The sequence below is a fragment of the Macrosteles quadrilineatus genome, unplaced genomic scaffold (genome assembly GCF_028750875.1).
Source record: "Macrosteles quadrilineatus isolate MER2022 unplaced genomic scaffold, UCM_ALF_1.0 Scaffold_2__2_contigs__length_208266976, whole genome shotgun sequence".
NCBI classification, from domain to species: domain Eukaryota; kingdom Metazoa; phylum Arthropoda; class Insecta; order Hemiptera; family Cicadellidae; genus Macrosteles; species Macrosteles quadrilineatus.
In genome coordinates, this window is record NW_026542595.1 from 179,415,676 (window position 1) to 179,438,931 (window position 23,256).

Genomic DNA, 23,256 nt, shown 5'->3' on the forward strand with positions numbered 1-23,256 from the left:
TTACTTGCCACTCCATGTAAGGGTGTCCAAGTCCAGGCAGTGAAGTTCATTGTTTCTAATCAGTCTAAGGCGGCCTCCAAAAACATAGACCTGTAACATAAAACACATTGATGAATCATAAATATACTATCTTTACATAGATTCTAGGTTAGGGTTAGGAATTAGGAGATCCGAGGACTGAGACTGTAGTTGAGAATAGCTAAAGAGGAAGGATGGAAAAAGAAAGACTGTCGTTGTCAAGTCCTATCAACATAATCAAAACGAAACCGTCCCCAAAACAAACCTGCACCATTAAGTTTATTGAGTTTTTAAACCATAATAATGACTAAAATATTGACATAAAATATTTTATACACTTTGAAATAAACATAATCACTACAAATAACTTTTAAAGGTGTTAGAAATCCTAATGTTGGTAAGCCTGACACTCCCAACACTGTCACTGCCATCGCACTAATTTGTGGCGTGCGCCACATAGTATGAAAGGGGCCTAAGATGCTTCGGACAGGTGAGAAGGGATAATTCCTAAGATAATTGAGTTGATAGTGATAGAGGACAGGAGACAGACAAGACAATAGTTACATAAAGGTGTAGGAAGAGTCAACTGTGAAGGGATGGGAGGAGGTGAAGAGCCCATAATGCCAAAACCAGGAAAAGGACATCCATTTATTTAACTCATTTACTATCAATTAAAGAAAAAGATACTAATCAGACAAAATATACACACATACATGTATAGTCAAGTCTAATAAAGTTTGTTTCATGCCACTGCTATGATCAGAAAATTGCTCCCTGACAGTGGTACCGTAAAAATAATATCACATTTATTTTAAAGCTTAAGGTGGACCAACCTTATTCTTTGATATGGCGGCTGCGTGTGCGGCTCTAGGAGCTGGAATAGTTCCTCTACATCTAGGCCACTCCCAACTATTTCTGTAAACAATACAAAATTGATAAAATTATTATTTTGCCATAAGAAAACTGATGACTAATAAAAATGTGCCAATATCTTCCATAACTGTTTGCTTTGAGTCGATAGTTAAGGCTATAATTTGTTACGGGGCGCAAGTGTGCGATTTTATAGATAGTGAAATTGTCGAGTCCGTCCAAAAACTGTTTATAAAAATATTGTTCAGATTGCCTTCTAATACTCCTAATTATATATAGAGACAGGTGCTGATAGATTGTTTCCATACTTTAAGAACAAATATAAATTATATAGTTAGAGTGTTATCTTTGCCTAATAATAGATTGCCTAGAATATTAGCAAATCAGATTATTGAAAAACATATATTTTGGTGCAGACACTGGGAGCAATAAATTTTTAAACTCAGGATGTCAGCGCATTGGCGAAACAGTTTGGATCGCTGGCAGAAGCAATTAAAATAAGTGGAAGGATGAATGTGTAAGCCGAGCTAGGACATCTGTTTATCACAAACCACTATTGCGAGTTGACCTTGAACTAAGAGCCTACTTGCCTTCAGCGAAGTGGAACTAATTTCTTGGGTGATTAAAGCTAGGGCAGAGTTGGTAAATTTAAATTATAAACCCTGGACCTAACAAAATTTTATTTGCTCATTATGTAATCTTGAAGAGTATAAAACTATCTTTCACTTCATTGCTGTCTGTCCAATTTTGGGTAAAGTTAGAAGGTCTTGGGGTCTTGGTTAGGAAGCAACATTTTGAGTGAAGCTGAATATTATCAATATCTGAACGGGAAGGATTGGCGTGTCTTTACAAACTACCTTACGGAAGCTTGGAAATATAGACGGGAACTTATACTTGAGTTTAACTTCCAAATTTTGGGTAAATGAAAAAAAAACCTTGAAACACGTTTACTTTTATCTGATATCCTTAATTCTGTAATTATGTTTTGTTGTAAATTGAGTACGCTAATTGTGATTTATTATTATTATATTTATTGTATAGAAAAATCTTCATTTCTTTTTCTGCTAAATGTTGTTAGACTCATATTCATTTTAGAAGGCAAAAAACTGTGCCAACCAAACAGACGGTTGTAATCAACCATTGTTTCAAAGTGTTATGTTTTTGGATGTAGATTGTAGATATTACTTTATTGTTGAATAAAGCACTTATTCATTTCATTTTATTTCAATAAGAAACGGACACTTTGAAATAGCAATCATGACAGTGGACAACGCTCTTTTAGCATTCGAAACACCTGTATAGAATGGTCTTAGTAGGCATTACAAATCAACATTTGGTATTAAAATATTAAACCCTTTACAAAGACCTATTATAGAAAACCATCTAAAAATAAAATAATATAGGTTTACAGCTTACGTTAATACGTTATAAACAGCCAGTTGGTTGTTCCACCCCGTCGGCCAGGGTGAGAGTTCTGACGTCGGCTCCAAAACAATCTGAAACTCACAACGACACCTCTGCACAGGGCCGAACCCACCAAAGAAGTAAAGTCTGGAAAAAATACCAAGTTGATTTGCTTTAGCTCTTGATTATGTTAACATAATGGCTTGCAAATACATCTTAAGTACGAAATGGTCTAGATAGAATGCTTCAGGGTTGTTGGGTCAGAACTTTATCCACCAAGGTAAAACTTCTAATGACACGATTACTCGTGATGACTTGGAGGGTAGGCAGAGAGGTTATTGGTTTAAGCCAACAAAGTTCTTCTTGAAAACCTTAATTAATGTAGGCCTACTTGTAATGATTGTGACATGGGTTTTACATAAAAAGATAAGCCGAGGCAAAATATTGTAGACAAACTAATCAACATTAGACCTTAAATTACCAACATATTTATCAAACATGATGAGAAAATGACTATAAGTGCAACCGCTCATTGTTAGAGAAAACTAAACTAGTAAGAAAACTCAAAATAGACAAATTATACTGAGTCATATTTTGCACAACATCTATCCACTCCACATCCTTGTTTATTGCATGTACTTTAGCTGAAAAAAATGTGTATACAAGACTCAGATAGTATTTCACAATATGATTATGCCAGTATTCAATAAAATATATAAACTAATTAAACTGTTATGGAAAATTTTAAACTTTTTGAAGCTACTTTGAAACAAAGAAAATATGATATCAATTATTCTAGCACCAATTAAAATGATATCATTCAAGAAGCATTTGAAAGGCGGTGCTTATCATTTAACTGTTATTGTGGCTCATTCACTTGTGACAGTTTGCTATCTTAAGTGCAACTCTAAAAAAAAATAGATCATACCACCACTTAACTTCAAGGTGACTTAAAAGTGCAATAACTTCAAGGCTCTTATTTTTTTCTGAAATAATCAGACTTAAGGGCGGCGCACAAAGTGACAGATGGACTCATGACAACAGACTCCTGCAAGACGGATTTTTTGTAACGCACACGGCTGTAGGAGTCCACAAGCAGGCGGACTACCCCTTCCCTCCTACACGTCGTGATTTTACTACTTTTGTCCTGTGAAAATGGCGTGTAACAACATAGTGCGGTGCAGCCATGATTTTTATAAAGGGGAGGACGATATTCCAGTGATGATGATTTAGATTTTGTGCTGTTGTACTCAATACCTAATTGGAAACCTTGGGTGCATCCCGTTAGTAAAAAAAGAAAATTGAATGGCGAACCTTACGCATGATTTAGAAGGGGATGAGGAAAAGTTTAGAGGAAATTTAGATTATGCAAGGAAGAGTTTTACGGGGTATTTGGTTACACTGAAGAACCTGTTTAAATATTTCTTCGGGCCTTCAAAGAAACATTTGCCAAGTATTTAGCGAAGTAATGCTATTTATAACGCAAAGCCACATAATTATTCTATCAGAAACACAAACTCCAGTGTAAATGGGTTAAATTGAAATGTTATTGTTGTGTTCCTATACTTACACAATGACATGTACCAGATGCAATAAAAGAGTACAATTTGGCATACCTTCACTTACACAATCCTGGCATCCTTATATATAATACGTGAAGGCGATTTCTACGAAACACTACTCCTCCGTTGTTAATAATGGACGGATTTTTACAAACGACGTGTCCAAATAAAGTATTTTTTGTGAAGACGCCCCCTTTTTTTTCAATTCCTGTAATAAAAATCCTCGGGCTTTGCCCCACAGGCCATCAAAGTTGGATTTTCTCCCATAAGATTAACATGGGGGAATCTAAATATTTAATTGGAAACTTTGTCCCTACTAATTTCAGAGAACGGCTGGGCATAAAAACTTGATAGAGGTGTCCAAAGAAAGGTCTTGGTCTGTAGATGAGTTATCAAAAGAAAAACTAAGAAAAATCCTTTAGGACTCTACCCCAGAAGCCTTTTAAGATCCCTCCACAGAGTTGTTTACATTTTGGCCATGTGAATAATACTTTTTAATGAAACAGCTGTTCATTTTTAAATTGTATTTCAAACAACACATATTTATTGGGGGTCATTGAATTCTACCAAATAAGTATTTGCAATGTTATTTTCTGATTTTAAAATTGATTTTCTTCTTTATCATGGCATGTTTTGCAATAGGCCTATAACGTTCCATTACGAAATCAGTGGAAAATCCTTTCATCAAAGCAATTCTTGAATTATTTCTTTTTGAACTATCTTATATCTTTTGTACGGGTTGGTGTCTGCCTTTTTCACCACTTTTGCCTACATTTTATCATATTATTCTACACATATCAAATATTTATGTAGAAATATGTGCTCTTATCGTGTCTAATAAAATCCAAACATAGAAACCTTGCCTAAAATGGTACCCATCTTGACAAATTATTTGCACCTGCCTATATTACGGACTTGGCGCACTGGGTTCATAACATTATTGAAAATAACACATTTTGGCTGTAAAATATGGTACAAAGAGAAAATAATACTTAAGCAGCTACTGTCATGACAGAAAGGTCATATTCCTTTTAAACTAGATCACATAATCCTTTATAAGATACGTTGATTAACAATATGTAAACATCAATATATACGTAACAGCCAATTTACAGTTTTTTACTCTTTGGAAATGTCCCATTGCTATGTCATTTGCATTATTTGTTGCCAATGAAGCCTCACGACCTTATAAACGAGGAGGCCCCTAACAGTTCAAGATAAAAGCCAAATTCAATTCAAGTATTCCACTACACCTAACATTCCGTAGAAAGATTATATTGATTACTTTATGTTATTGATAACTCTGATACAACTAACTGACATCCCCCATGTCAAGGAATTCCAGCTTTAACAGTAAGCCCACAATAAATTTCTCAAAACTATGCTAGAGGGTTCATTCATTGGCACAGAAGTACGATATGAACTGACGCGACGTGACGAAGGAAAAATGAAACTTACACCGTAACAGATATACCTCCCTTTGATGTTAGAATATGTCTTCCCAAAAAATATTTTCTTTTCAAATAAAATCATATTACACTGATGAAATCACGGAAGTGTTTAACTACAAAAGATCCACCAATACGATTTTAATACTATTTAAAGGTTCTTCCAAAGGAAGAGATACCATATAAAATACTAATAATAACTCTGATGACGTACAGTAGGTATAGGAAATATTTTAATCATTGAATGAACAACCAAATTTGGCAACTAACACAATTAATATCATTATTAATTTTACACTTATTACTCTTTAAACAATGCTAAATGCTCAAAATATGTATATTTCACCCAATTTATCGCAGTTAGATGAATTAACGTAAGCCTTGAAAGTAACCGTCGATTTCGACGGGTTTCACCTATATCTTGTAATCAGTGGTTTATCAGTTTGACTTGGTGAAAAAGTTGGAGCATTCAACAGAAATCAACAATTTACATCAGTACATTGGTTTAAGGTGGCTTTCTTTTCTAAAACTTAATGCAACTAGGTACATAGTACTAGTGAACCTGTGCGGATCAATGCCCCGCAAAATAACATATGAATTAAAAAAACAAATTCATCGTGTTATATATTGACTCGACGTCGAAAATTAAATACGGTAGGCTAATAATAAAGTCTTAGAAGGGAAGCAGTCCAGCTATTTTCTAGCTATATGTGTATTATAAATAATAATAATGTGTATAACGTGTATTGTAAATTAATTTACAGGGTTCAAGTTCACGTATGTTACAGGGTAATTTTTAAAGATTTTTTAAAACACATTTAACAAAACATTAAATCATATCAAACTAATAGGTCTATGTAGCATATTTTGAGGGTAATAAAATGCTGCTTGAAGAAAACACTTTTAAAAACAAACACTAAAAACCAAAATGTTTATCTTCGAAATCAAAATATATCCCCACTCACTTGTTCCAGTTAGGACACTTTACATTCTATAAAGTTGTTAACCGTTCTGATCACATGAAGCCTTGTGCCATTAATGATACCCTTTTTTATATAGTCCTCATCAATAAAACCACTACCCCCTTTTATTAGTCTAATCTGTGTCTTGGCAATCCACTGACATCTATATTTAAAAACTCAGTTGGATTTTCTAGATGGGTGTCTCCGCCTTCCTGTTTTCGAGGACCCACTCTTCTTCCCTTGCCCTTGGCATACAGACAATTAATCACCTAACTTGTCAAGTTCATGCAGTAATTCATTAATACTGTTAGTTTATAAATAACATTAGATAAAAGTTACTTGGCTTGGTGCTTTCATAACTGCAAACTCAAAATACACCCGCAAGTAAAAAAGAATCAAGTTACAGTATTGGTAAAAAAAAAACTATGTTTGTGTAACAACATTATCCACATGAAGTAGATGATTTGTTTGATTTGTCGATCAGCTGTTTAGTTTCAAATGAATTAATAATGTCAAAGATTTGTGATTTAAAATCCATAAATTATTATAGTACCGTAAAGTTTTCTTAATCATGGTAACTTATTCTCAACTAAATTTTACTATTCCCAGCATTAAAATAAAGTTGTAAGATCCATTATGAGTAAACTTTAAGGTACACAATCCTTGATTGAAATGTAGTATACATTAACAGTCATAATACACAGCAATAATTATGTAGTAGACTTTGACTATTTTCAAGCAATAAACATATGTTTCTTGAAAAAAAAATTATCTCCCCATGTTATCCTTATGGAGAAATACGAAACTTTAAAGGGCCCCAGGGCCTCATTCTCTAATTATTTCCCTAAAAAGAAAGTTTCCTGCACAACTTCACGTTACGCTCTTTCCAATGAGACCAAAATCATGTCAATCGTTTTAGTAGTTTCGGAGGAGTAATTGTCACAAAAATCCTGCTTGCGTATTAAATAAGTATAGATAATATAGATAACATCGGAATGGGTACATTTATCAACAGTCAAGGTCAACACCACCTCCAGACATTGAGCGCGTTCTGGGAACATGTACCGGTGCACAGGTGCAAAAAATGTGTCGTTCTGGGAGACCGGTGAGTTAACCTAGCAGACAGCTATTTCCACTTTTTCCTCCACCGGTGCAAGATTTATGCACCGGAGAAATTGTACGTTGCATAATACACCGGCGGCCTCTGATTGGTCAGTTTCATGGACAACGACAACAGAATGTAGCTACGGAAAGATGGCGGGTCCATCGAATAATTTAATAGTTCATCAGTTTTATAGGTTATGTTGCGTAATGAGTGAATAATTTATTCTATGAGGGTGTTATATTACGTATTAAGTGAATAATTTTCAAATAATTTATTCTGTGAGAACAATAAGTTTGTTTGGTTTAAATATTATAAAGTAAATAGTAGGTGAATGTGTAAATTATAATCCAATGTGTACATTAAACCGGTGAATAACCGTTCTGGGATAAGACTCTTGCCCCGGGGCGGTACCGGTGAATAAGTCACCGGTTAGTCTGCACCGGTGCACCGGTACATGTTCCCAGAACGCGCCCATTGTTTGTGAAGGTGAACGTGTGATTGGTTCACATTGTTGATTCATATACTCACTTATCCTGGTAGACCCATCCAGCCATCTTATCACAACAGACGGGCAAATCACCCTTAGGCATGAGTCTCGTCCACACCATCGTCTTGAGATTAAGTCTGTAAAGGTGGTTGGTCGTGCCAGTTTCTGACTTGTGTTGATAACCTGCAAACAATAAATAATAATGCAATCGGCACTCAATAATCAACTTGTTCGTCCCTTATTTCAGTAATCCTTTGTTAAATCTCCTAATGTTTGTACAGAACAGGAAATTCTACTTTCTACTTTTCAATGAAATGGCGACCAGACAAAGTAGGTATTTTAAGCCAAGTATGAATGGAGATGAGTGTAGGATGAGTGGAGCGATCTTGTAGTCTTGTTAGTGACTAAGGCCGACATATTCCTTAGACACAGCTGTTAATTAATAGCCCATACAGCTAATGACAACTTTCCTACCACTGCATGGAAATGATCACATTTCCACACCTGTAAACAGTGTGCAAAATAGATAATTTCCAATTTTATTCCCGCTCGCTAAATCAGCTGATTTCGCTGTTGGCATTTCTATAAAACACTAGCATCGGGTAAGTAAATAACTTAGCATTAAAAAAGCAAACATAACCTAAATGACATTTTATATACAAACAAAAAGTTAACCTGTATGTTATAGTAAGTTAATTTTGGTGGTAGAAAAATCTTCTGTGTATAATGAGCAAAAACAGTCATTGCCGCTCTCAAAATGTAGGCCTATTAGATAAGTAAGATTCAATAAAAAATGAAATCAGTTTCCACAAATGTGGGTGTGTTCCTCTCGATTGAGTCATTTCTTAATCGGGTATCATTTTACTACATATTGCACACTCTTACAGAGATAAACTGTCATTTACAAGATAGCAGCAGGCTATAAACTATAAATCCTTTCTCAACTGAGTCTACGTACTTTGAAAAACACATGTTTACGTAAATATACAAACATGTTTGTTACACAAGTAGTGTTTAGATGTTTACGTGTTGATAACAAAGTAGGTCTCACTTCCTTAATGGTTTAAGCATTTCACATTCTAGGTCAAGTACAGTTTTGATCTCAGATTTTCTCAAGAAATATCAGTAAATAATATTTGTCAAATTTTTTATTTCAACTAGCTGTGTACCCGTTCTACGCACGGGGATCTTATAGTAATCAGTTGAAACCTTCTTATATAAAGAACAGCAGTTGGTTTGCATATTTTCAGATATGCTGGCCAAACTATTTATTCCTACATAACTTCATTTTATGTCGTTTGTTGTTGTTCCGGATCGGTATGACAATCAATAAAAGGCTAAATTACCTGTGTCCGCCGGTCGATCCTAATGTATCCTATTACAGGAGATGAATTTCGGCGAAATTAAATCATTAGGTGCGTCTTGGAGTTTTTGAAACACATACACGAACTGTTCACTTATATACATGACGAATAAAACATAAATACACGGTAGGCCTACTTTTATTTTTACTATGGACAAGTAGACGCGCGTCGGTCGTGTGCAGAGTCTCGACTGAAAACGCTCATTTAAAAAATGTAAGTTTCCCAGCAATATACAACACTGATTCAAGGTCTATTTCCCGGTTATCAAAACTCAAGAACAATTTTATACACAAAGAATCCTTTACGGTTATCCTACCGTAATTGCACTTGCGACTATGAAATAAACAAAATTTCAAATTTTGACTAAAATATAGCCATTTATTTGAAGGGGGAGGGGGTGAACTATTCTATGTTTTTCCATACAGATGATACAAATATCAAAACTTACGGCTGGTAAACTAACGGCCAAAAGTTGGATATAAAACCATTAAAATTGTACCACACACTAAGATGTCAATTAATTGTCAATAGTTCTGAACTGTCCAAAAAATCTGCTTTAAAGCCAACTGGTCATGACTTACAATGATGGCTTGTCTAGAAAGCTTTTTAATCATTTCTTCCTTCAAATTATATTTGAAAATTTTATGTCATTCGTAAAAACAATCCAGTGATATAAAAATTGGGATAAGGAAAATATAGTTTTAAAGTAGTTGAAGTAGTTTAAAATGGAGTGTGTCCAACAAACAAACAAGTTGCGTTGTCAACGCTTTTCTTGGCTGTAGTCCACCATTTGGCACAACTACATTGAGCTATTACTACGAGATTGTCCTTTTAGTTTAATCAACCTCGACCTATTTAAGTCACTTTGTATTCTTCATTTCAAGTTGAAATACTACAATATAATGAATTTGGTATGATGCATTTTCTTTATACATTGTATGATTTAAAAAGTCAGATGATATAAACTTAAACATCTTAAAAATGTAAAATCTACTTTAAATCTACTGGATTTTTATTTGAAATAATCCTTAATCAATGGCAAAATGTACCTATGTTTTATATTTGACTATTAAATGGTTTTATATATTGAAGATTCAAATATTTTCATTGACTTCTATCATAACAAAAGTTACACTAAGGCAAAATAAATAAATGGAAGTAGTTTTACTCAAGCTAATCTGTATATCAGATGAAGTATGTTTTTTTTACAGCTACAGAAGTGGCACATACCAGAGTGTGTGATAGATAGCAAAGCACGTCACATACTTGAAAACTCTGTAAACAGAATGCTTCATAGCTAAGTGTTAGGATTTTCAGTATTGAAATGTAGGACTACAGAAATGTTTTGTAATTCGATTTTTACATACCACCCTTGGATGGATTACTCTATGCAACTGGTTTTGATGGTTTAAATATATTTACCCAACCCGCCATGTTAAACTTCCCTATCCCAAGCATGATGTAAACAACTTCTTTAGGTACTTCATGAGTGAGGTAATGAAACCCATTTAAATAACATTGAGTGCTCAACTTAAAAAAGTATACCTCTATGGAGGCAACAACAATCAACTCTATAAATCAGCTTTGTGCTTGAATTTTATTGTTATGCTTTAAAGAATTTTCCTAACCTAGCTTTTGTTTGTAAAAGAACGTTACTGTTAGAAAATGAGTGAAATGGATAATGAAAAATATTGTACGTAACCCCCTGTATATTGTCGGGTCAGGCAAAATCTTGCACGTTACACGTTACGCAAGAGCGTGTTTACATCACTTAAGTGAATTATGCAACTCGCTTCCGCTCGTTGCACAACATTCACCTCCGTGATGTAAAAACGCTCTAACTACACTTGTAAGGTAAATAGCTATTTTACTCATTGACATGTAGTTGCTGGAAAAACTTAAAGTCATATGATTATGATGAATGAAAAATAAACGGTATCAGCAATCTGACAAATACTTTCTCTTATTAGCTTGTCGACAACCTGTTTCATGGGTAAGCAATGGGAGTAACTATGATATTTTATAGGGAACATCACAAAAGCTGCAATAACTTTTGAACCAACTGTAATTTTTACAGCAATTAGAGCTTGTACTATTTTATTTAAAGGAATTTTATTTATATAGATTATAAGGGCAATAACAAACTAATTTCAATCAAAAAGGCTTTTTTGAAAATCTGATTTTCCGTTATTTCATAGTTTTTTGTGAGGAAAAAAACATTAGTTACAATAACTTTAGAACTGTAATTTATACAGAAATAGGAGTCATACCATATTTTTCAGAATTGAAAGGATTATAATATAGGTACAGTACAAAATTTATATCAAAATAGTTTAGACCAATTTCCGAGAAAACATAATTTTTACTTTATGTTATGGGGAAATCAGCATTAAAAATCAACTATTCTGATCCCAATTTATACTTTCTTTGTCTCAGGCTACGGTAACATTATAGAGTTTGTACCACCATTCCTTTCAAAAAAAAAATTTGACATGCCTCAAGTAAAGAAAATACAAAAAACTCCAAAACTCCATGGCATTTTATTGTATCGTAATTTCAGAGATAATCCCACAGAAGACTTTCTAAACATTTACCCTACATATATGAATCAAATTTAAAGAAATAATTTTTTTACTGATTTTGTTTCATCCAAATGTATCTGCAATAAAAATTTTACCTCCAAATGTGTAGAGATCGTCTCCATGTAAAAGGGCACAGCAACCGGAGACTTTTGGAGGAATATCACCTGATGTAAGAACGCGACACCTGTAACAAAAACCCAATTTTTGAAAATACATTTATTTTCATCAGACATTTATATTCACGAGTGAAAGATAAAAAAAAGTTATAATTATGTCTATAAGTGACACTTGTAGTTCACTGAAAGTAATTGTTCACAATAACTAGTGATTATGATCCAATTCATGTTGGATATAGTATAGGCCTAACACAAAAATCATTGACTGATATCTCTAATTTCCTTAAAAAGTCCTTATAAAAGTGTTTGGTGACAATTATTGATCGTATGAAGATATACTTTTTGATCCTGAAAACTTTCTGTGCAAAACTAGTTTCCATACCCCCTTCACGAAGGTCTATCTAGGGTAAAAACTTGAAAACAGGACAATTGCTGTCCCCAGCTATTTATACCTCTTCTGCTATCTATTCCTGCTCCAAATAGTTTTAAAATAATTTATTACTAGTGTACCTGTTGCTCGAATTCGAGCAATTGCGAAGCATTACAGGCGTTATTTTAAAACGAATAACGGTCATAATTTCCGATGACTTTATAAAAGTCGACTCAAAGATTATGGACATACTTACGATGTACACAACAGTTAGATATAATCAAAATTGTTTGTAAATATCTTATCTTTTTACAAAAGCTGATCTTGTTTTTTAGAGTTATCTACAAAGGTTTCCCACTCATAGCCGCATTAGGTTCTCTATAATAAAGTTATAAATGAAGAAAAAAAGCATTATTTCTATTTCTTCTAATTCAGTTTTTTTAGACCTATATCAAATTGTCCAGGATTTCTCGATTTTTTCCATTGTAATAATTACACCAAACCAAGTATCGTCTACAGATGCAATATGCCAAAGAATATCATCTACGTGCAACACGCCTACGTACAATCTCCAAGAAGTGGTAAAAAAGACCAACAATAACAATAGACATAAGTTAACTCAATAAGAAATAATTTTAAGAGTTACTGTGATATTAGGATTTTCCACTGATTCGGATTGCACATTATAACATTACGACATTATATTGCAAAACATGACACGATGCAGAAGAAAATCAATTTTAAAATCAGGAAAAAACCTTTGTAAATACTTTGTTTTGACAAATTCAGTAAATCACAATTTAAATATTAACAGCTGTTTCATTAAAAAGTAGTGTATAGTCATAATGTAAACAAATCTGCTGAGGAGACTTTAAAGGCCTCTGGGGCAGAGCCCCAAGGGAATTTACCTCGTTTCTCTTTTGATGGCTCATCTACAGACCAAGACCTTTCTTGAGACACCTCTACCGAGTTTCTACACCCAGCCGTTCTCTGAAATTAGCTGTGACAAAAACCCGTTTTTACCCCATAAGAATAACATGAGATGGGAATTTAAAGGCCACTGGGGCAGAGCCCCAAGGGATTTTACCACGTTTCTCTTTTGATGGCTCATCTACAGACCAAGCCCTTTCTTGAGACACCTCTACCGGGTTTCTACGCCCAGCCGTTCTTTTAAATTATCTGTCACAAAGAAAACCAGTTTCAAATTAATATATAGATACCTTCCTTCGAATAAATATGTTTATGTTTCTAGATTTTAATACCATGTAGTAAAGAAAAGTGTGTTTGAAAAGTTCCAAAATGGGTATATTTAGTGAAAAACCCTGTCCCCTAGGTTAGAAGTTGGATACATAAGCTTATATTTTCAGTGATATTAAGGCAATTAAATATTTGGTTTGAATTAATTTATAATGTTAAAATATTGACAAAAATTACCAAACAGGCTTTTTAATGAAATTATACTGGCAATAACGATCGTTAAAAGTCGCGTCCCTGGCCGTGAATGTAATGCTGGGTTCGAGGGTCGGAACCAGTTCTCGTCAGGTCTTTCAACCCTATCGACTACGGGCGGATCAATATTTCGCCCTCTCTCAGTTCGTTGTTGACTGTGGGTGAAGTAGGTTAGGCGTGATGTTATGCCAGGCTTTCCAGTTTATTCGGAAAGTCTTTATTTAAAATCTGTTTTGTAAGAGTTTTTATGTAATGGTCGGTACTGGTAATAAATGTTACAATAAGGCAAATAACTTATTTAAAACTAAGAAAATATAAGACAGACGCATACTTAACCAAACTTGTGGCCAGCAAAGGGGACCATGGCCTCTATGTTCCATTTTAGTAAATGACGAGAGTGAAAATGCTAATGTCGGTCACTGTAATTTGGGTCACAAAATCTGAGGATCTGATGTGTGACCTACATTACTTTTGGTGAATTGTGTGACCCAAATTACTTCTCTTATGAGTTTTCAATGTAGAGAATTATTTTTTGATAACCCACAATATGATTGAAAATTATTCCTGTTTACTTTCTTTACTTGACCTATTCTGATGATGGGCGGGATTGTACAACAATGTGGGCGGCAAGAATTTGGCTCCTAGATTTGCGAAAAAATTATGAACCTCGCCTAGTGTTATTAGCAGACGATAATAACGAAAAGGGGACACTTTTATAATAAAGGATAACACAATTTTGTTTAATACATAGAAGTTCCCCATTTTTGCGTTTGAGTCACTGTGTAATGTCAGTCGCCTTACGTGCATTACCCTGTAATGTCAGTCAGGTGACCTACATTACTTGTAATTTGGGTCACTCTTGAAATGGTGGGTCACAAGGTGTGTTTGTTGGCATATAAATAAAACTGCTAACTTTAACAGGAACGAACAGGAAATAGATATTGTGGAAACATTGATTACGTCTAATATTAGAAAGATATTTGATGACAATGCACCAATAGTGTGCAAAAAAATTACAAAGAGGAAGGCTCCTTGGCGTAATGAAAATATTAAACGGTTGACAAAAGAGAAAAATAGACTGCGAAATCGTTATTGGAAAGATAGATGTGATGAGAATTGGGAAAGGTATAAGGGCGTTAGAAATAGGTTAAATAATATGATCTGGAGTGCGAAAAAGACATATTTTTCTGATAAACTATCGTCCTCAAAAGACCCAAAAGAATTTTGGACGTGCCTCAAAAGGAATGATATAATTGGCTCTAAGAGTAACTCAAGCATTCCACATGATCTGCAAGCTAATGGGATTAACGAATATTTTGTAAACATGGGAGCTGAGACCGATATTGATAAACAGCTTTGGGAATATTTTATGGATAATAAACGAGATGGCATTATAAATACCTTCAATTTTCAATATGTCAGTGAAAAAGAGGTTATGAATGTAATGACTGAGATCAAATCTAAAGCAGTGGGTAGCGATGAAATTTCAATTGAAATGATTAAAACTGTCAGTCCGTATGCGATAAAATCAATTACCCATCTGATAAATCTATCACTAGACAAGGGACAATTTCCTAAGTCCTGGAAAATTAGTATTATCCGACCATTACCCAAACTTACAGCCCCAAGAAAAGTCGAAGACCTAAGGCCAATCTCAATATTACCAGCTATGTCAAAGATATTAGAGAAGATAGCTATTCGCCAAATAGTCAGCTACATAAACACACAAAATATATTACCCAAACTTCAGTCTGGATTTAGACCTAACCATAGCACGTGTACAGCCCTGACGAACTTATTTAGTGATATGATTGACGCCAAAGACAAGGGTAAATATAGTTCTCTAGTTATGCTGGACTATTCAAAGGCATTTGATTCAATGAACCATGAGATGCTATTGGCCAAAATGAAATATTATGGCTTTGACGAAAATATTTTGAAATGGATAAGGTCATACTTAGACTCCAGGCTGCAAGTGACGCAGTTAGAGAGTGAAACATCAACCCCGCTTGTCAAAACCCAAGGAATTCCCCAAGGCAGCTGTCTTGGGCCTGTTCTGTTCAATTTGTACACGGCAGACCTTCCTAGCTGTGTGCAACATTGTACAGTTCATTTGTATGCCGATGACTCACAGCTGCACTTGTCTTATGAGCCATCCCAGATTAGAGCTTCACTCGATCTCATTAACTCTGATCTGAGAAAAATCCTTTTGTGGTCAGAAGCAAATGGGTTGAAACTCAATACTGGCAAGTGTACTGTGATGCATACGGCGCCACAAGACTTGGTGCAGTCCCTCAGCGAGAGAGGAGTGAGTGTTGTGCTCAACGGGGAATCTTTGACTTTGTGTGACAAGTCAAAGACTCTTGGCGTTGTGCTTGATAGCAGCCTCACCCTCTCTGACCATGTCACACATGCTTCGCAGCGCGCGTTAGGAAGGCTGAGAGGGCTGTACAGGTTTAGAAGTCTGCTGCCAGAATCTGCGAAGCTGCGCCTCATGCAGTCACTAGTCCTGTCGGTGTTTACATATTGTCTCCCTGCTTATGGAAACAGCATCTCTGGAGTAGACATGACCCGAATGCAGAAACTGCAAAATTCAGCTATTCGCTTCATATTTTGCCTCAAAAAATTTGAACATGTCTCTCCCTATAGAGCTGTAGCGGGGATGACAACAGTAGACACTGTTTGCAGGATCATGACGTGCTGCATGGTGCACAAGGCTCTTGTCTTACAGGAGCCACAGTACCTTCTTGAGAGGCTCTCTTTCCGGGAGGAGGTCTCTCAGCGCAGTACCCGCCATGGTGGTCTCCAGCTTCACTTTCCAAGAGTGAGGCTTGAGTTTGGGAGACGAAGCTTCTCGTACTTCGGTCCAAAACTGTACAACGACCTCCCCTCTGGCCTCAAAAAGTATTCTTTATCATCATTTAGAGTTAAGATCAAAGAATTGTGCACTGATGGTTAATTATTGTTACTCATATTGTCTTGTTTCTGTTTTGTTATTGCTCTATTTATTTGTTGTTAGTTTTATATTGTTTTTGACGAAAGTTGTTCTGAGAAGCAGTATTTGTACTGAGAAACGCTTAATAAATAAAGGCATTTTTATTTATTTATTTATTTATTTATTTAATGGTAATTTTTAATTAAAAATTATACTTTTCAGTATATTGTTTAAAGAAAAAATATTGCAGCCTATAATTTGTATTGTGAGTTAGATAAAGAATATAGAAGGATCTTGAAATCATTACCGCAATTTTTTTTTTTTTTACATCTTGTATATTTATAGCAACCACATTTCTCACACTTTGGTATTATTGGGTATCTAAAAAGCTATTGGAATCTTAATTTGCATAATTCATTGTAGATATCCTTTTCAAAACTTAGGATTGTTTGTGTGACCCAGATTACACAAAAACCAGAGGTCGAATTTCTCTTCTAGCAATAATAAATGTTATGAATTAATAGATGAGTGAGAACGAAGTGAACGAATCTATGTATCGTGTATAGCGGAGTCGGAGAAAAGTTGTCCGCTTGTCTGTGAGTGAGTCTGTGTGTTCGCACCAAAAACTCAAGAACCGTCGCACTTATAGCGTTCAAATTTTGCACAAATAATTATGACACCAGTGGGAAGACACCATTAAAATTCTAGACGATTCCGCTCAGTAGTAATTATAAAATACTTAAAAAACATTTTTAAATTTGTCCCATAAGAATAACATTAGGAGCTACCTTCTTCTTCTTTTTATTTGTTTACGTTTTGCGACGAACAATTTTGTTGTCTACTTAAGACAGAGAGAACGATTTTTACCCTAAGCTCTTTCATTCATGGAGTAAACAGATTGGCGTCTATGAATATATAATAATATAATATATAATATAATGATAATTTCACCGCTTTCAGAATAATGTTATTTAAGTTAATTAAATTTCAAAACTTTCAGAATCATAAATTGAAATTAACAATATTAGTCGGCAGTTATATACCGTTTATGTTCAGTATTAAAATTCACCTTTAAATTAAAAGTATATATGTATGTATTTAGAACAAAGCTGCTTTTTACATTATTCAATTTAATATTGGCATTGAATATTAAATATTCAAAGATGTTGGTATATTTTTATACTAAAATGCTATGCGAAGGAGGGGGGGGGGGGGCTGGTCCACGACGTAGAGAGTGGTAAAGGAAGCGGAAAGGTGAGCAGTGAAAAGAAAGGAGTACGGAAACCCTTTATGACTGTTAAATTAATGTATCTGTAATACTTAAATGCTATGGAACTATAGGGAAGGTCTACGATGTAGGAAGTAGTGAAGGAAGTAGTCAATGCGAGCAGTCCGGAGTGTGAGAAGCCTTTGTGACAATTAGAATAATGTATCTGCAATTTTAAAAATGCTATGGGAAGGGAGGGAAACAGGTCCACGACGTAGGAAGTGGTGAAGGATGTAGTCAAGGCCAGCAGTCCGGAGTGTGGGCAGTTGTGGCAGTTAGATTAATGTATCTGCCATTATAAAATGCTATAGGAAGGGAGGGAAACAGGTCCTCGACGTAGGAAACGGTGAAGGAAGTAGTCGAGGCGAGCAGTCCGGAGTGTGGGAACCCTTTGTGACAGTTAGATTAATGTATCTGCAATAATAACATTGTATGGGAAGGGAGGGAATCAGGTCCACGACGTAGGAAGTGGTGAAAGAAGTAGTCAAGGCTAGCAGTCCGGAGTGTGGAAACCCTTTGTGACAGTAAGATTAATGTAACTGCTATTCTAAAATGCTATGAGAAGAGAGGGGAACAGGTCCACGACGTAGGAAGTAGTGAAGGGAGGAGTCCGGAGTGTGGGAACCCTTTGTGACAGTTAGATTAATGCATCTGCAATAATAAAATGCTATGAGAAGAGAGGGAAACAGGTCCCCGACGTAGGAAGTGGTGAAGGAAGTAGCCAAGGCTAGCAGTCCAGATTGTGGGAACCCTTTGTGACAGTTAGATTAATGTATCTGCAATAATAACATTCTATGGGAAGGGAGGGAATCAGGTCCACGACGTAGGAAGTTGTGAAAGAAGTAGTCAAGGCTAGCAGTCTGGAGTGTGGGAACCCTTTGTGACAGTAAGATTAATGTAACTGCAATTCTAAAATGCTATGGGAAGGGAGGGAAACAGGTCCCCGACGTAGGAAGTGGTGAAGGAAGTAGCCAAGGCTAGTAGTCCGGAGTGTGGGAACCCTTTTTGGCAGTTAGATTAATGTACCTGCAATACTAAAATGCTATGGGAAGGGAGGGAAACATCTCAACGACGTACGAAGTGATAAAGGAAGTAGTCTAGGCGAGAAGTACGGAGTGTGTGAACAATTTGGTGACAGTTAGATTTATGTATCTGCAATGAAACAGTTGCAATACTAAAATGCTATGGAAAGGGTGGGAAACAGGTCCATGACGTAGTAAGTGGTGAAGGTAGTAGTCAAGGCGAGCAGTGCGGAGTGTGGGAACCGTTGGTGGCAGTTAGATAAATGCACCTGCAATACCAAAGGGCTATGGGAAGGGAGGAAAACAGGTCCACGTCGTAGGAAGTGGGGAAGGATTTGGTAAATGAGTTTGTGGTAGTTAGATCTACATTCAATACTAAAATGCTGGGGGAAGGGAGGGAAACAGGTCCACGACGTAGGTAGTGGCGATGGAAGTGGTAAATTCAAGCAGTGCGGAGTGTGGGAACAGTTTATGGCATTTATATTCATTAGTTAGATAAACATATATTGGATTTTTTATCATTTTTAGATGATATAATAGTGCTATCGTTGTTATAAATCATCATTGTAAGCCATACGATATTTTTTTGAGATTCCTTACACTGTGCTTTGGCAATTAATTTAAGTTAGATTAGGTCAGTTTGGCTTAGTTTTGTTTATGATAGGCCTCATAACAAATATGGAAATATGCTTCATTTAATCAAAAGACGTTTTGTACAGGAACGATGGATTTACCTCCTATCGATAACTGTTGGAAATCCATTATATATTACCAATGACTTTGGTTAATTAATGGACGAGAAGTTAGGATTGTTGTTGACTGAAATTTGGTTGATTTGTCCATACAAATAACATTATTGTGTTCACCAGTGACACCGGTAAGTAGGCTAGGTGTGAGTGGACTCTTTCATTATTGCGCTCATGTTCACTCATCCCGTTACGCGCAGAATAAGCGTACTACTAGTTTTAGAGAAGTAAGATCAGTTTTATGAACTACAAAGGCTAAACATTAGAAAAAAATAGGCTTAATTACTATTGGTGAGTATTAATTTTCTCAGATATAGGGGAAGCAATTGTTCTGTTTTCAAGTTTTTACCCTCTACACGACTGGTACAGGACATTAAGTATTCATTTTATGTGGAGTGTGACAAAGCTACACTTAAGAACAAACAGTTCTATCCTTCTTACACCTCAGTCCAAACTTATGATTGGGCTACATTTGTGTGAATGTTCAGTAAAACTACTGGATTTGGTCTCATCAACAATGCAATTTTTTATTCAATAACTGTAAGTCACTGGGTCACTTGCAGGCCCACTAGGCTGTAATTTGTGTGTTCCGTTCAAATATGGTAATATTTTTCATAACAATTGAGCTCCCACTAGATTTAGACGCACAGCATTAGATGTTAAAAAGGCTGTAAGTTACTCAAAATTCTCTTGTGGGGCAAAGCCATGTCTCTGAATCAAGACATCCTGGCTTAAAGCCTAATCACTGGGAATTATAATAATGGATTTAAATTACTCACCATACTTCTGTAAGGCAGTTGTACACCCATAACTCATCGGTGGGATGGTAGGTGCTGTAGGCGATTTCTATATCAGCATCAAGCATTTGCTCCTAAAATGTTGAACAGTCAGAAACTTCATGTAAGATAAGTAGATGATTTACATAAGGGCAATCAAAATTGCAGCCTATAGCACACACATTAGACTTCCATTGAAAAACATTTCAATAATGAATTCAGGTGTTAAACTTAAAATGTAAATTATGTCGGTAGATAATAAATTGGTAATACCCTAAAAAGTTCAAAATATTATACCAAAAATCAAAAGTAAATAATTTAAAACCGTCAGTTAAGCTCATAGGCCTAATCGATTTCCCAAGTTTCAAAACTCAAGCAGTAAAAGGTATGATACACCACTAAGTTAATTATAGGGTAAGCATTGCAAAACGACAAACAAAATTGAAACTGTATTGATCAGACTAACTAAATTATACCTATTCAGGCCAGTTCCCCGGCCTGGGTACAGTTCCGCAGAGAACCTGCGATATATTATCGGATGAATACCTAACAATACATAGGCTATCGATGTTTATCCAATTCAATATACCGGTATCCATTACAAAATATTGTTTATTTTTTTCCAATGTAAACACAGAATTAATTTATGATTTGTTTGCGTTTTTATTCGAATAAAACGAACAATATTTCAAAGCCTAACCAAAAATTGTTTTCAATTTTTAATAATGTTGATATACCTACTTATTAACCACATAACTTAGAATTCAAAAATTCCTGGTTTCTTCAGTTTATTCTTAAATAGGCTCATCTAAGAAAAAACTAAGGGACAAATAAATAATAAATAAAAAAAAGTTTTGATAATGTTTTGTTATTGTTTTTATTTAATCATAAGTTATATATGGTATACAATTTATGATATTAATATCGAACCAAATTAAACATCAATATTAATTTATTGTTATTTATCCAATAATATATTGCAGGTTCTCTGCAGAAATACCGAACCAAATAATCATCGATATTTATTGTTATTCATCTCATAATATTGCAGGTTCTCTGCAGAACTGAAGGCCTACACGGCCTAAGTTAAACCCCAAAAAATGGAAATTATAAAAACCTACAATAAACTAGGTCATTTTAATTCAAGTTAAGCTAAATTGTAAGTACCTAAGTTAATTAGTTGTTAGGCCTATAAAAATGTCTTACAATCATAGGATTTTATGGTAAAATACTTACATAGTATTTTAATTGGTTTGACCAATGTTAACACCAAATCACGAAATGTTAAAACTATTTTTATTTTATGTACGTAAGAAATTTTAGGATTGCTTACCATGTATCCACCCCAAACGAGCATACAGTTTTTGTAAGGGACAGCAACATGGCCACTTCTTCTGTGAATTCTATCGTTTAACGTTATTACACTCATAATAAATTTAAAAATTGTTATTTAATTTAATACAACCTAAATTTAAAGATAAGTATTTAAAGATCAAGCTATAGCACCACGTTCCCTGAAACCTGAAGTTCGTATTACCACTAAAAACTTCCATAAAATTAATTTCTAAAGTCCGTCTGCGTTGCATTTATAAACACTGGCAGACGATGCTAAACAAGCTGAGCAGTGAGCAGCTAGGCTCCTCTCCTCTCCTCGGAGATTGCACTTCGATTTACTCGAGCTTAAACCCTGACGACTCAGACCTGTTTCAACATTACTCGATTGGATCAATTGTGCCGCTCTTGAGCGTTGATTATGACAAATTCGCTAAGTGGTTTGTTTATATGTAATGGCTATATTACTTTGTTAAACCCACAGTTATTATATGCATTATACATTATAAGGTATTAATAAATAGGGTTGTTTAATCAGGAGGCACGCACACGCAGTAAGTAACATTCTTAATTCAATTAAATTATTTATTTTTATCATTGAGAGAAGCGAAGCGATGCTCTTAGGATGACTTCATGCAAACATCATCAATAATAGTAGTACCGGTGCTAACTTCAGTTGTATTCTAACTCTGTCATATAACCATAACCGATTGTTTATTTCTGTTCTCTTTGGACTGAGCCTATCAGGATGTAGTCTCGTGTCGCATGCATTTCGTTCCCCTCCCAACACCCACTAACATCACCCCTCTTCGGGTTGAAATAGAAAGGAGTAGGTAGCAGGGGAATCAGGGATCAACGACCTTATAAAACCACATGTTATCATTCCAATCAACATGTGCAGTGCACTGTGCAGCGCAGTCTTGCACTTGGAGAAATAGTGAGAAAGAAGTAGGGCCTAAAACCATTGACTAAAACTAACATTTGTTTCAATACCAATTTATTTTTCAACAAAAATACCTCTCATTTGACGAATTAAAAACTTATATTTACCTTAAAACAAAATACGACCCAGAATTGTCAAATTTGATACAGTCCCCTGTATGATAGTGTAAATGTGCAACAAGACGGGGTTTTTTTTAAATTTAAAGCAAATTTAGTTAAAGCAATTTCCGGTCAAAATATACGATGTAGGCTAAGCCTTTATATTTTGGTCTGTAAAGGCTGGCTGAACCAATGCTTGGATGTTAAATCTGATGCAAATTAGTTAGTGCAGGAATAAAATATCTACAACTTATGTATTTAAAGTTTGTTTTTCTGTCTCAAACGGTTTTTGAGTAAAATCAGTTGAAGTCAAAACTGAAAATTGACTTTACCCTCATGTTTGCACCTTAAAACAAGGCAGTTTCCATAAACCATAATAAGAATAGCAAGTTGATTTGCA

The 23,256-nt window shown here is 35.0% G+C and overlaps 1 protein-coding gene across 1 annotated transcript; it reads right to left on the reverse strand.

The window, feature by feature from the left end:
- LOC128985174 (kelch domain-containing protein 2-like) lies at nt 1-22,051 on the reverse strand. Its single transcript, XM_054404556.1, has 7 exons — nt 21,817-22,051; nt 20,487-20,578; nt 11,898-11,986; nt 7,898-8,039; nt 2,305-2,439; nt 852-933; nt 1-90 (listed from the first exon to the last, which is right to left on the reverse strand). The coding sequence occupies exons 1-7, from the start codon at nt 21,910-21,912 to the stop codon at nt 1-3; spliced, it is 726 nt and encodes a 241-aa protein (XP_054260531.1). The 5' UTR covers nt 21,913-22,051.
- Between the last annotated feature and the right edge of the window lie 1,205 nt (nt 22,052-23,256).